Raw genomic sequence first — 12,632 nt, 5'->3', positions numbered from 1 at the left:
TTGTGAATTTTTGGGGCAATATTTGTTAGATTGAGTACGTTTGATTATGCGCGACATAAGCGATTTACGTGAATAACTTCTGAACTACACAGAGTTGATTTTTTTTTTGGCAAATATTATTCAGGACATTGATATGTTCATTTTGAGTACTAGTGGTCAAGGGTACCTCTTTTCAAATTGAACTTACGTACGATTGAGTGCGTTTGATTATGCGCGACATAAGCAATTTACGTGAATAACTTCTGAACTACACATAGAGTTGATATTTTTTTTGGTAAATATTGTTCAGGACATTGATCTGGTCATTTTGAGTGCTAGTGGTCAAGGGTACCTGTTTTCAAATTAAACTTACGTACGATTGAGTGCGTTTGTTTATTCGCGACATAAGCGATTTACGTGAATAACTTCTGAACTACACATAGAGTTGATAATTTTTTTGACAAATATTGTTCAGGACATTGATCTGGTCATTTTGAGTACTAGTGGTCAAGGGTACCTCTTTTCAAATTGAATTTACGTACGATTGAGTGCGTTTGATTATGTGCGACATAAGCGATTTATGTGAATAACCCAGGACCACAAGTAGTCAAAATAAACGTCTCAAAGTCCTGATCAAAATTTTACCCAAACAATATCCACTCTATGTATAATTCACCATGCATGGAAAATCGAATAGCTAACTAATAACTAATAGCTAACTGCAGACTAACTTGAATCCGGTCCTGACTCCTCCCCTACTGTGACCTCATCCCAGGTCCTGTGCGCACAGAACAGCCATATATGTGGAGTGCCGCTCTGCAGGTGGAGGTAGGTGCTGGAGATTCCCCATTAATGGGTGGGGGCAGGGGGCAGTAACCCCTCCATTCCCGGAGATGGTGCCTCCTTGTGGTAGGACTTGCAGCTACATCCTGGCCTCCAACCCCCTTGTTCTGGTACAGACCTAGTAGGACAGTGTCTAGGCTTCAGCTGTACTGAGTGGACCTTTTTACCTGTTACCTGCACCCAGCGATAAAGTCAGTGTATTTATGGTGTATATTATGCGCCAGCATATTCCGCAGCGCTATACATTAGAGGGAACTTGTACAGACAATAAAGACATAACAGAACAACAATAATCACATAGATCAACAGATACAAGAGCAGTGAGGTTCCTGCTCACAATCTCTGAGGAAATGAGAGCGACATATAACGTAAATGGTAAAAATGGTCCAGCCATCCATAAAATACATAGGGGGGATTCACATAATGCTACAACGTCCGGCCACCAGCCAGTGTGTGTACAGTACAGCCATGGAGGGCAGGTAAACATGATAGGAGGGACCAGATGCTGAGGAAAAGTTAGGAAGCGAGAACAGGAGATAGATTAATGTGCTAAGGCGATTGGCCAGTCTAAAGAGATGTGTTTTTAGGGAATGCCTCAAACTATGGTAGTCAGAGATGAGAGAGGAGATGTAGGGCAGTGCAGAACTGTGTGAAGTTTTTTTGGCTGGGAGAAGTTTATATTGAACTTTATTGCAGATGGGCAACCATTTCAATGACTGGCACAGGGTGGAGGCATCGGTGTAAAGGCTGGGCATAAATATGTCCCTTGTTGCTGCATTCCAAATAAGTCTTAGAAAAGAGAGTGCTGATTTGTGCCATGACCAAATGTACAACATGCACCCATCTCGCACAGCAGAATGCACCCTCAAACGGTTGGTCAAGGACTGCATACATGCGACAAGATGTACACTGAATGGCATTGTCGAAAAAAGGAAGCAAATTTTGCTAACATGGATTGCAGAAAACTTGGAATATAAACAAGGAAATGGAACTATGAATTAACACAAGCTACACTCTTCTAAACTCACTGAATCACTTGTCATACTTAAAGGGAGTTTGTCACCCCCAAAATCGTATATGAGCTGCAGCCACCAGCATCAGGGGCTAATCTACAGCATTCTGTAATGCTGTAGATAAGCCCCCGTTGTAACCTGAAAGATGAGAAAGGTTATATTATACTCACCCAGGGGTGGTGCCGATTCGGTCCGGTCCGATGGGCATTGCGGTCCTTGTCCAGCGCCTCCTATCTTCATCAGATGACGTCCTCTTCTTGTCTTCCTGCTGCGGCTCCTGCGCAGGCGTACTTTGTGTGCCCTGTTGAGGGCAGAGTAAAGTACTGCAGTGCGCAGGGCCGGGCCTCTCTGACCTTTCCCGGTGCCTGCGCACTGCTGTACTTTGCTCTTCCCTCAACAGCGCACACAAAGTACGCCTGCTCCGGAGCATGAAGACAAGAAGAGGATGTCATCCTATGAAGATAGGAGGCCCCGGACAGGACCGCACCGCCCATCGGACCTGGACCACAGCGGGACCGCCCCTGGGTGAGTATAATATAACCTTTCTCATCTTTCAGGTTACATCGGGGGCTTATCTACAGCATTGCAGAATGCTGTAGATAAGCCTTTGATGCTGGTGACTGCAGCTCATATATGAATTTGGGGATGACAGACTCCCTTTAAGGAGGACCTGTCAGCAGGATTTTGTTAAGTAAAGTACAAACATGGCCATGTTATACTGATTAAAATGACATTTTGGTGAAGAAATCCATTTAATCTGTGTTTAAAGTTTTCTTGTAATCATATCTTCGTACCTCATGCTGCGGGTGGGACAGCGTCGGTTCAAAATATAAAATGGGAAGAAGATAAAGACACCAAAGGCAGTGGAGAGGCCGAAGCAGAGCTGAAGACCCTACCCACAGGCCCTCCCCAATACACAAATATATGAATATAAGAAAACTTCAAACATATATTAAACAAAATCCACAAAACTGATTTCTTCACCACAAGCATTATTTTTTAAACAATGCTTTTATATTGATTTTTAACATCTATAATTGGACAATAACATTACATACACTTAGTTTACAAACTCTCAGATTTTAGTTTCCTTTCTTCTATTTTCAAAATGAAAGGATCACAGAGTAATTGAAGAAGAAAAATAAACATGATTCCCCAATTACCCTCCCTGTACCCAGACATGCAGGCTATACTATACTGATACACTATATATATTTCCAGTGTTCACGCCTATCCTATCATTCTCTTGACCAAAGTAACCCCTCGGATATTGTGCTTCCTTTTTTAATCTCTATACCATGTTCTGTTAGCCTGTATCTCTCCCCCCTTTTCCCTCCACATTTGGATCAAATATTATTAACTTCCGCTAATGTTCCACCCAAGTCTTCCAATAAATACCAACTGGTCTGGTGAAAGGGCTTCATGATTTTATGAAGTTCCTCCTTTGTATAATAATTGAGTAAAAAGCCTTTCCATTTTATCATAAATGATTTAACACTTCTTTCTTTATCACGTTCTGCTTCCATCCATTCCAAATGGAATATAGCCTTCACTCGGCCTGTTATCGCTTTCCAATTTAGAATAGATTCAGATAACCAATGTTTTAACAAGCTTCTTTTGGCTATTAACAGACTGTATGGAATATTAGGGTTAGCTTTTCATTCTCTTTTTGTTGTACATCGTCCGCATTCCTCCAGTAGTGGAAAAGAAATGGTAACCGATCTAGAGGAACACTCTTAGCACCCGTGTTTTCCAATATACGTTACATGTCTTTCCAGAATTCTTGTACTTTACGGCAGCTCCACAACCCATGTAGTAGGATTGAATCTTTAAGTTTGCATTTTGGACAATGTGTCAGACAATTTCTCATAATTTTGGATATTGGTATATTAAAAGCCTAGATTGCTCTATGCATGATCCTAAACTATGTGTGCCTCCAAACCTCACTCAAAATATTCTTCCGTACTACCTTCCACCATACTAGGATTTTTTTACTCCATTTCCTCTCCCTCTATTTGCCTATTCCATGACCTTAATACTTGTACTGTTTACAATTTCCCCAGAATTTCTTTGAAACCTCTGTATAACGTAGATATACTGTGTGTGTGCCTGCTTGGTCGAATAAGAGTATCCATTGCGTTTCTTTGAGTTTCTTTCCTTACATTTATCTGATTTGTTCGCATTGTAGAAATTGGTGTTTACTAAAGTCAAATTTTGATGCAATCTCTTCTCTAGTGAACCACCTACTCTCTTCCTCGCGCAATAAATGCGCTATTTTGAGTATCCCCTTCAGCTTCTATTCCTGGAATAACTTGATCTCCCCTAATTGCCGTAACACTGGATTCCCCTACAAGGGCAAATCACTGAAATTCTCCATGATAATTTTAGAATTTTTCTGATCTTTCCATGTTGCTATCATGTCCCGGTATACTATTGAGTTTTTAATTTTGGTAGGAATTGTATTTTGTGGTGCCTGCAATACTGCAACTAAATTCCATGGATCTGCATATGATTTTTTCAGGGCCGTGTCAGAGAATTTATTAGTATCTTTCAACCAATCTATTATGTGCTGGGAGATACACGCCAGGTTGTATTTTCTTACGCCTGGTAGATTTGCCCCACCCCCTTTTTTGCTGCTATCAGTGGTTTTAATTTTATACGGGGCCTCCAACCCTTCCATATGAATTTCCTGATAGATGAATTTATCCTCTCTACGTCTAGATGTTTTAGGAGAACCGGTATTATCTTTAGTGATTGCATAAGTTTTGAAATATTCACCATTTTTAAAAGATGTCTCCTTCTCAATAAGCTCCAAGGCAGATTTTGCCATCTTTCCAGCTCCTGACTTGATACCCAATTATGTGAAATGCGTTCCCGCTAACGGAATACCATATATTTCTTTTTTTCCTGTTTCATTTCTATCTTTGTCTGACATTTGTAGAATTTTGCATTTGCTTTTATGTAAGGTGAAGCCTGAAAATTAATCAAAAACTACTAAGAGATCTAATACTTCTGGCAAATCTCTCTCCACATCTATATAAAGTATTATGTCATCCGCAAAATACGAGGCTTTGATCCTCTTGCCACCTAGTCTTATCCCTTCAAATACTTCCTGTTGTTCCAAGTAGCGTGCCACTTATAACCGAAGACCATTTAGAGTACCTGTCATTCACCATAACCTAGCATGTCACACTCCACAAGGAGAAAACTTATCCCCTAGATTCCAGTCTTAAGGTACCTTCACACTCAGCGACGCTGCAGCGATACCGACAACGATGTCGATCGCTGCAGCGTCGCTGTTTGGTCGCTGGAGAGCTGTCACACAGACAGCTCTCCAGCGACCAACGATCCCGAGGTCCCCGGTAACCAGGGTAAACATCGGGTTACTAAGCGCAGGGCCGCGCTTAGTAACCCGATGTTTACCATGGTTACCAGCGTAAACGTTAAAAAAACAAACACTACATACTTACCTTCAGCTGTCTGTCCTCCGGCGCTCTGCTTTCCTCTGCACTGTCAGCGCCGGTCAGCAGGAAAGCAGAGCGGTGACGTCACCGCTGTGCTTTCCGGCTGGCCGGCGCTGACACAGGATGCAGGAGGAGTGCAGAGAAGCAGAGCGCCGGGGACAGACAGCTGAAGGTAAGTATGTAGTGTTTGTTTTTTTAACGTTTACGCTGGTAACCATGGTAAACATCGGGTTACTAAGCGCGGCCCTGCGCTTAGTAACCCGATGTTTACCCTGGTTACCAGTGAAGACATCGCTGAATCGGCGTCACACACGCCGATCCAGCGATGTCAGCGGGAGATCCAGCGACGAAATAAAGTTCTGGACTTTCCTCAGCGACCAACGATCTCCCAGCAGGGGCCTGATCGTTGGTCGCTGTCACACATAACGATTTCCTTAATGATATCGTTGCTACGTCACAAAAAGCAAGATATCGTTAATGATATCGTTATGTGTGAAGGTACCTTTAGCCTCTCACCTAGCCAAATCAGATCTAATATTTTGCACTGATGAGAGGCAATGCCCCGAAACACCATATCTGAATATTAAGATTTTTATTTGGCTTTTATCCTGAGTCATATTGCAAGGCTCGTTAAATGGTCGATATTGACTTGTAGTATTACTAATGCCAATAGATGGCACTAGAGTTCAAGTCCTCTTCTTCTCTGAAGAAACAATTTGCCTATTTAATTACCCAGAGGAGCATGCAAGGCACTTAAGTCTCCTCATACTGGCGTGCCAGACCTGGCATGTCACTCTCCACAAGGAGAAAACTTACGCCTTATCTCCAACAGAGAACTTGTATCCCCTTTACAAAATAGAGCAACAGGACTGACAACCAATAGCCACTTGATTCATTCTCTATGAAACTGCTGAAAAAAGCAGAGCACCACGCAGCCACATAATGAATGAATTGTGCACCAGTCGAGCATGCGCACTGCCACTGCTTTGTAACCGTGATAACAGTTCTCTATTCTGCTAGTCAATGCAGATTCCAGCAGTCGGGCTCCCACCGATTCATAGGTGACAACTTTCTTTCACCAGATAATTTACCCATTAGGTGTCTATGTGGGACAGCGTTAAATGCAAAATCAAAAAACTGTATATCCATAGCAACCCCTCATCTCTATATAAATTATGAAGTTTGTTTGTCAACTTCTTTTCTTAGTAAAACTGTGCTCTCCATCACTCATAATATTATTTACTATATACCTCTTTGTATGCTTCCCCCTATTGGCTCCAGAAATTGTACTTTTTATGATTCTATAATTTTTCATCCCCTTCTTCCCATTTAGGTCGCTACAATATTGGATCCTCTCAGTGAAGATCTTCTATATAAGAGAATTTTCCTGATTGATCCATCAAGGATGGGGAGAGACAGGGACAAGATGGTGAAGATATTACACCTCACCCTAGAGATCCTCTACCGGCTTACTGGAGAGGTGAGAGATTCTGATGACGTCACATTACATCATTCTTATCTGTGGGGAAAACAGATGGACAGAACTGGAGAGGTGAGGACTCTGGAAATGTCTGTAGTGAGATTTATTAATGTGTCTCTCCATAACCAGGATTACACAGTAGTGAAGAAGACCTCCAGTGAGCGCTGTCAAGTAACTGTGTCTCCGGGTTGGAGAAGAACTAGGAGCCCAATAACAGAGCCTCCACCTCACCCCCTGATACATAAGGACATCAATGACCGGAACATCCTAGAACTCACCTACAAGATGATTGAGCTGCTGACTGGAGAGGTGACACTGCTGGGAATGCTGGGACATTATATAGTAACGCTATGAAAGGATCGTGGGAATAACAGTATCGTTTTGTATGTCAGGTTCCTATAAGGTGTCAGGATGTTACCGTCTATTTCTCCATGGAGGAGTGGGAGTATTTAGAAGGACACAAAGATCTGTACCAGGATGTCATGATGAAGGGTTCACAGCCCTTCACATCACCAGGTAATAGACAGAAATAAATACACACGGCCTATAATTATCTATGTAAAGAATGAATTCAGTCCCTGCGTGTGTTTCCTCCAGTTCTCTCCAGTAAGAGGACAACACCAGAGAGATGTCTCCATCCTCTTCTTCCACAGGACTGTAAACTAGAAAATCCCAATATTCCTCAGGATCATCAGGTAGATGGAGAGAAGGTGTCATGAGATCTCCCCTATGATGTGTAGACGGCTGTGAAGGTCTTGTGTTCAGTCTTCTTATATCCACAGATAATATATATTTTATACTTGTGTAATAAGAACGGTGGAGATGGCAGGATTAGAGCTGATCATAGATGTAACTTCTCCATCTGTCTGTGACTTTTACAATATTTGTTTCAGGGTAACGATGTGACCAATATTAATACTACAGAGACATATGTGAGTGGTGATGAGCAGTGTAAAGAGGAGATTCCTACACATGACTACCCAGGTGAGTAGTAATCACTAACTGCAGAAACATCACAGATTCTTCTCAGTCACAATCTGGAACCATTTTGTATTGTTGTGATCTCTGTGATCTTAAAGGTTTTTCAGCTTTAGTTTCAACCCTTCTGTCAAAATAGTAAATAAATATGGATTAAAATATGATCTTGTATTATATAATAAAATAATGATATACAAATACTGATGAAATATGCTCCATTAAAAGGAATATGGTAAATCCACTTAAGTCATTTTGTACATTATCTCACACTATTCTTGACTATTTTGGGGCCCACAAGCTATTGATATTCATGAAGCAAAGCCCATAATTCTGTATAAGGCTGCAGGGTGATGGGAAAGATATTAGAAGTTCCTGTGTCATGTCAGTAAAATTCTGTTCCCAGAATTTTTGTGGAACTGATAAATGTAGATGCTTTAATATTGCTAATAATCCAGTTGGATATCTGTACCTCAAGAGGGGAATATTAATCATCCACGTGATGACCAAGAAATCTCTTTTCTCTCTTAATCTCCAAATATTTTTGTATACATACACATGGGTGTGATGGCTTGTTGCTAAGCTTTGAATTATTATACCGTTTATTTACAAGTTGTGATGCCATGATTAATAGCAAATGCTTTAATAACGCTACCTGACATCACAGTGTTTTATCAGAATTCTTTGTTTTTTGTATTTTGTTTAGCCTTCTATTGACCTCGATTTTTTTTTTTTTTAAATCCCTTGCAATTTTGTATGGATTTATGTACACTTAATAATGATTATTAAGATTATATAAATGTAATCTTTAATATTTTTAGTAGATTGTACCAGAAGCTCAGAGGGACATGTGATCTCTAAAGATTGTAAAGAAGATGATCATGGTATCACACAAGAAACATATGAAGAGCTTGAAATTATCCCAGATATACCATCAGCCCTTCACAGCAAAGATCTATCATCTGATCCAATTCAAGAGGTTTTCTCTCCTGATTCAATACAGACTATTAACCAAAATGAAAATAACAGAAGGGATAGCGAACCAGACGGATCTCACAAAGGGGAGAATCCATTTGCATGTTTAAAATGTGGAAAATGCTATGTAGATATATTAAATCTTGTTAAACATGAGAAAAGTCACAAGGAAAGGAAATTTAAATGTTCAAAATGTGAGAAATGTTTTACGAAGAATGCACATCTTATAAGACATGAGAAAAGTCACACTGGGGAGAAGCCATTCTCATGTTCAAAATGTGGAGCCCGTTTTGACTATCAATCGAAACTTAATGGACATCAGAGAAGACACACAGGGGAGAAGCCATTTTCCTGCTTAAAATGTGGGAAATGTTTTTCTCAGAAATCAGGTCTTGCTGACCATCAAAAAACTCACAGCGGGGAGAAGCCATTTTCATGTTCAGAATGTGGGAAGTGTTTTAAACATAAATTTGTTTTAGTTAAACATCACAGAGTTCACACAGGGGAGAAGCCATTCTTATGCACAGAATGTGGGAAATGCTTTGCACAAAAATCACATCTTAATGTGCATCAGAAAACTCACACAGGAGAGAAGCCATTTTTATGCTCAGAATGTGGGAAATGTTTTTCTACCAAAAGAACTCTTGGTTACCATAAAAAAACTCACACAGGGGAGAAGCCATTTTCATGCTCAGAATGTGAAAAATGTTTTGCATGGAAATCAAATCTTGTTGAGCACCAAAAAGTTCACACAGGGGAGAAGCCATTTGTATGTTTAGATTGTGGTAAATGTTTTAAATTTAAGTCATGTCTTGTTCCACATAGAAGAACTCACTTAGGAGTGAAACCATTCTGATGCTCAAAATTCGGGAAATGTTTTAATAAGTACACACTCAGGTCTTCTCCTCTGCGCTCCTCCCCGCCCTAATGCTCTCAGGTCCTCTCCTCTCTGCCCTCAGGCCGTCTCCTCAGCCCTTCTCTTGTTTCCTCTTTCAATCTTCTGTAGACTAGTTGCTTTCCTGTGTTACAAATAATATAATCAGCATTTCTCCCCTCTCACTGCTCTAGTGTAGCTCTCTGCTGCTGCTTCAGTCTTCGATTACAGGCTGTAGCAGTAATGTCATGTCTGTAGTACATGTGACAACTGCAGCCAATCACTGAGCTCAGTGGCTCACGACTAAAGTGGCAGCAGTGCTACGCAAAGTGATTGACTGCAGCTGTCATATGTGCTACAGACATAATGTCACTAGAGGTGCAATTAAAGCAATACACATTGTAGGCACAATGCACATTGGAATCACGTTCAAAATAAAGAAATAATACAGAAATACATATTTGTTTTTGTTGCATCCATAAAAGTCTGATCTTTGAAAATAGAAAATTAAGTAAACTCTGTTAAGAGTTAAAAAGTCAGAATTGGGATTTTTCATTCACCGCACCTCCCTAACAAATGCAATAAAAAATAGTCAAACTGTTGTAAAGATCAAACAAAACCACCCTGGCACACCATAATAAATAAGCTGTCATACAGCTTTATTAATGGGAAAACACAAATGTAACGGGTCTCGGAAAATGGCAACACAACCAAATTTTGTTTCCTTTAAAAATTCAGATTTTTTTTCACCTCTTAATATAAAAAAAAAATCTAAGTATCGACTTAGGTGTACGGACCTGGAGAATCATACATCCAGGTCATGTCTACCATACATAGAATAATGTAAAAGCATAATCCAATTAACAATGACCGACTTGCATTTTTTTTTTTCACCATTGTATCCCACTTGGATCCCACTTGGAATTTTGCTTCTTTTTTTTAGTACATTGTATGGAAAAAATTGTTGGTGTCATCCAAGTGAACAATTCGTCCAGCAAAAATCAAATCCTTTAAATAGTTACATCCATGGTAAAATGGAACAGTTCTGACTAGGGGGAAAAAAGGGAGCGAAAAATGCTAATGCAAAAATTAAATTTATTTTTTTGAGGCGAGTGGTTGAGCTATAAGATACATATACAGTATATACTTAGTTGATTGACATCTGTGGTTTGATTTCTTTTCCTATGTGGGTTGGATGGGTTGTTACCAAGATTTGGTGAGAATTTCATGTCAATAGCGGCTTTACAAATATATTTACTTCGAAAATTGGTGACCTGTTCAATACTTATTATACTCACTGTATGCATTGATCTTAAAATAAGAGCTAGGAGATAAGACTTTGTTTATATATATATATATATATATATATATATATATATATATATATATATATATATATATATATATGTTTATATATATATACACATTGTATATGCAGTACAGACCAAAGGTTTGGACACACCTTCTCATTTAAAGATTTTTCTGTATTTTCATGACTATGAAAATTGTACATTCACACTGAAGGCATCAAAACTATGAATTAACACATGTGGAATTATATACTTAGGAAAAAAGTGTGAAACAACTGAAATTATGTCTTATATTCTAGGTTCTTCAAAGTAGCCACCTTTTGCTTTGATGACTGCTTTGCACACTCTTGGCATTCTCTTGATAAGCTTCAAGAGGTAGTCACCGGGAATGTTTTTCACTTCACAGGTGTGCCCTGTCAGGTTTAATAAGTGGGTATCTTGCCTTATAAATGGTGTTGGGACCATCAGTTGTGTTGTGCAGAAGTCTGGTGGATACACAGCTGATAGTCCTCCTGAATAGACTTGGAATTTGTATTATGGCAAGAAAAAAGCAGCTAAGTAAAGAAAAATGAGTGGCCATCATTACTTTAAGAAATGAAGGTCAGTTAGTCCGAAAAATGGGGCAAACTTTGAAAGTGTCCCTAAGTGCAGTGGCAAAAACATCAAGCTCTACAAAGAAACTGGCTCACATGAGGACCGCCCCAGGAAAGGTAGACCAAGAGTCACCTCTGCTTCTGTCTTTTATTCGAGTCACCAGCCTCAGAAATCGCAGGTTAACAGCAGCTCAGATTAGAGACCAGGTCAATGCCACACAGAGTTATAGCAGCAGACACATCTCTACAACTGTTAAAAGGAGGCTCTGTGCAGCAGGCCTTCACTGTAAAATAGCTGCTAGGAAACCACTGCTAAGGACAGGCAACAAGCAGTAGAGACTTGTTTGGGCTAATGAACACAAGGAATGGACATTAGACCAGTGGAAATCTGCTTTGGTCTGATGAGTCCAAATTTGAGATCTTTGGTTCCAACCACCTTGTCTTTGTGTAACACAGAAAAAGGTGAACGGATGTACACTACACTACATGCCTGGTTCCCATCGTGAAGCATGGAGGAGGAGGTGTGATGGTGTGGGGGTGCTTTGCTGGTGACACTGTTGGGGATTTATTCAAAATTGAAGGCATACTGAACCAGCATGGCTACCACAGCATCTTGCAGCGGCATGCTGTTCCATAATATTTGCGTTTAGTTGGACCATCATTTATTTTTCAACAGGACAATGACCCCAAACACACCTCCAGGCAGTGTAAGGGCTATTTGACCAAGAAGGAGAGTGATGGGGTGCTACGCCAGATGACCTGGCCTCCACAGTCACCAGACCTGAACCCAATCGAGATGGTTTGGGGTGAGCTGGACCGCAGAGTGAAGGCAAAAGGGCCAACAAGTGCTAAATATCTCTGGGAACTCCTTCAAGATTGTTGTTAGACCATGCCCGGTGACTACCTCTTGTAGCTCATCAAGAAAATGCCAAGAGTGTGCAAAGCAGTCATCAAAGCAAAAGGTGGCTACTCTGAAGAACCTAGAATATAAGACATAACAAAAAAGTTTGAAACAACTGAAATTAAGTATACATTTCCACATGTGTTAATTCATAGTTTTGATGCCTTCAGTGTGAATGTACAATTTTCAGTCATGAAAATACAGAAAAATCTTTAAATGAGAAGG

General features: G+C 40.1%; 1 protein-coding gene across 2 annotated transcripts; it reads left to right on the top strand.

The window, feature by feature from the left end:
• The first annotated feature begins 753 nt into the window (after positions 1 to 753).
• On the top strand, positions 754 to 10,905 carry LOC138663951 (oocyte zinc finger protein XlCOF7.1-like). Of its 2 annotated transcripts, none has more exons than XM_069750335.1 (7): positions 754 to 807; positions 6,633 to 6,779; positions 6,909 to 7,088; positions 7,172 to 7,295; positions 7,377 to 7,474; positions 7,673 to 7,763; positions 8,579 to 10,905. In XM_069750335.1, the coding sequence occupies exons 1-7, from the start codon at positions 781 to 783 to the stop codon at positions 9,583 to 9,585; spliced, it is 1,674 nt and encodes a 557-aa protein (XP_069606436.1). In that variant the 5' UTR covers positions 754 to 780; the 3' UTR covers positions 9,586 to 10,905. The 2 variants fall into 2 exon arrangements, with proteins under 2 accessions (XP_069606436.1, XP_069606435.1); XM_069750334.1 differs by having other exon boundaries at positions 8,576 to 10,905.
• The last annotated feature ends 1,727 nt before the right edge of the window (positions 10,906 to 12,632 follow it).

This window comes from Ranitomeya imitator, chromosome 2 (assembly GCF_032444005.1).
Source record: "Ranitomeya imitator isolate aRanImi1 chromosome 2, aRanImi1.pri, whole genome shotgun sequence".
In the NCBI taxonomy this organism is placed as follows: domain Eukaryota; kingdom Metazoa; phylum Chordata; class Amphibia; order Anura; family Dendrobatidae; genus Ranitomeya; species Ranitomeya imitator.
This window is presented reverse-complemented; position numbering and strand designations above follow the sequence as displayed.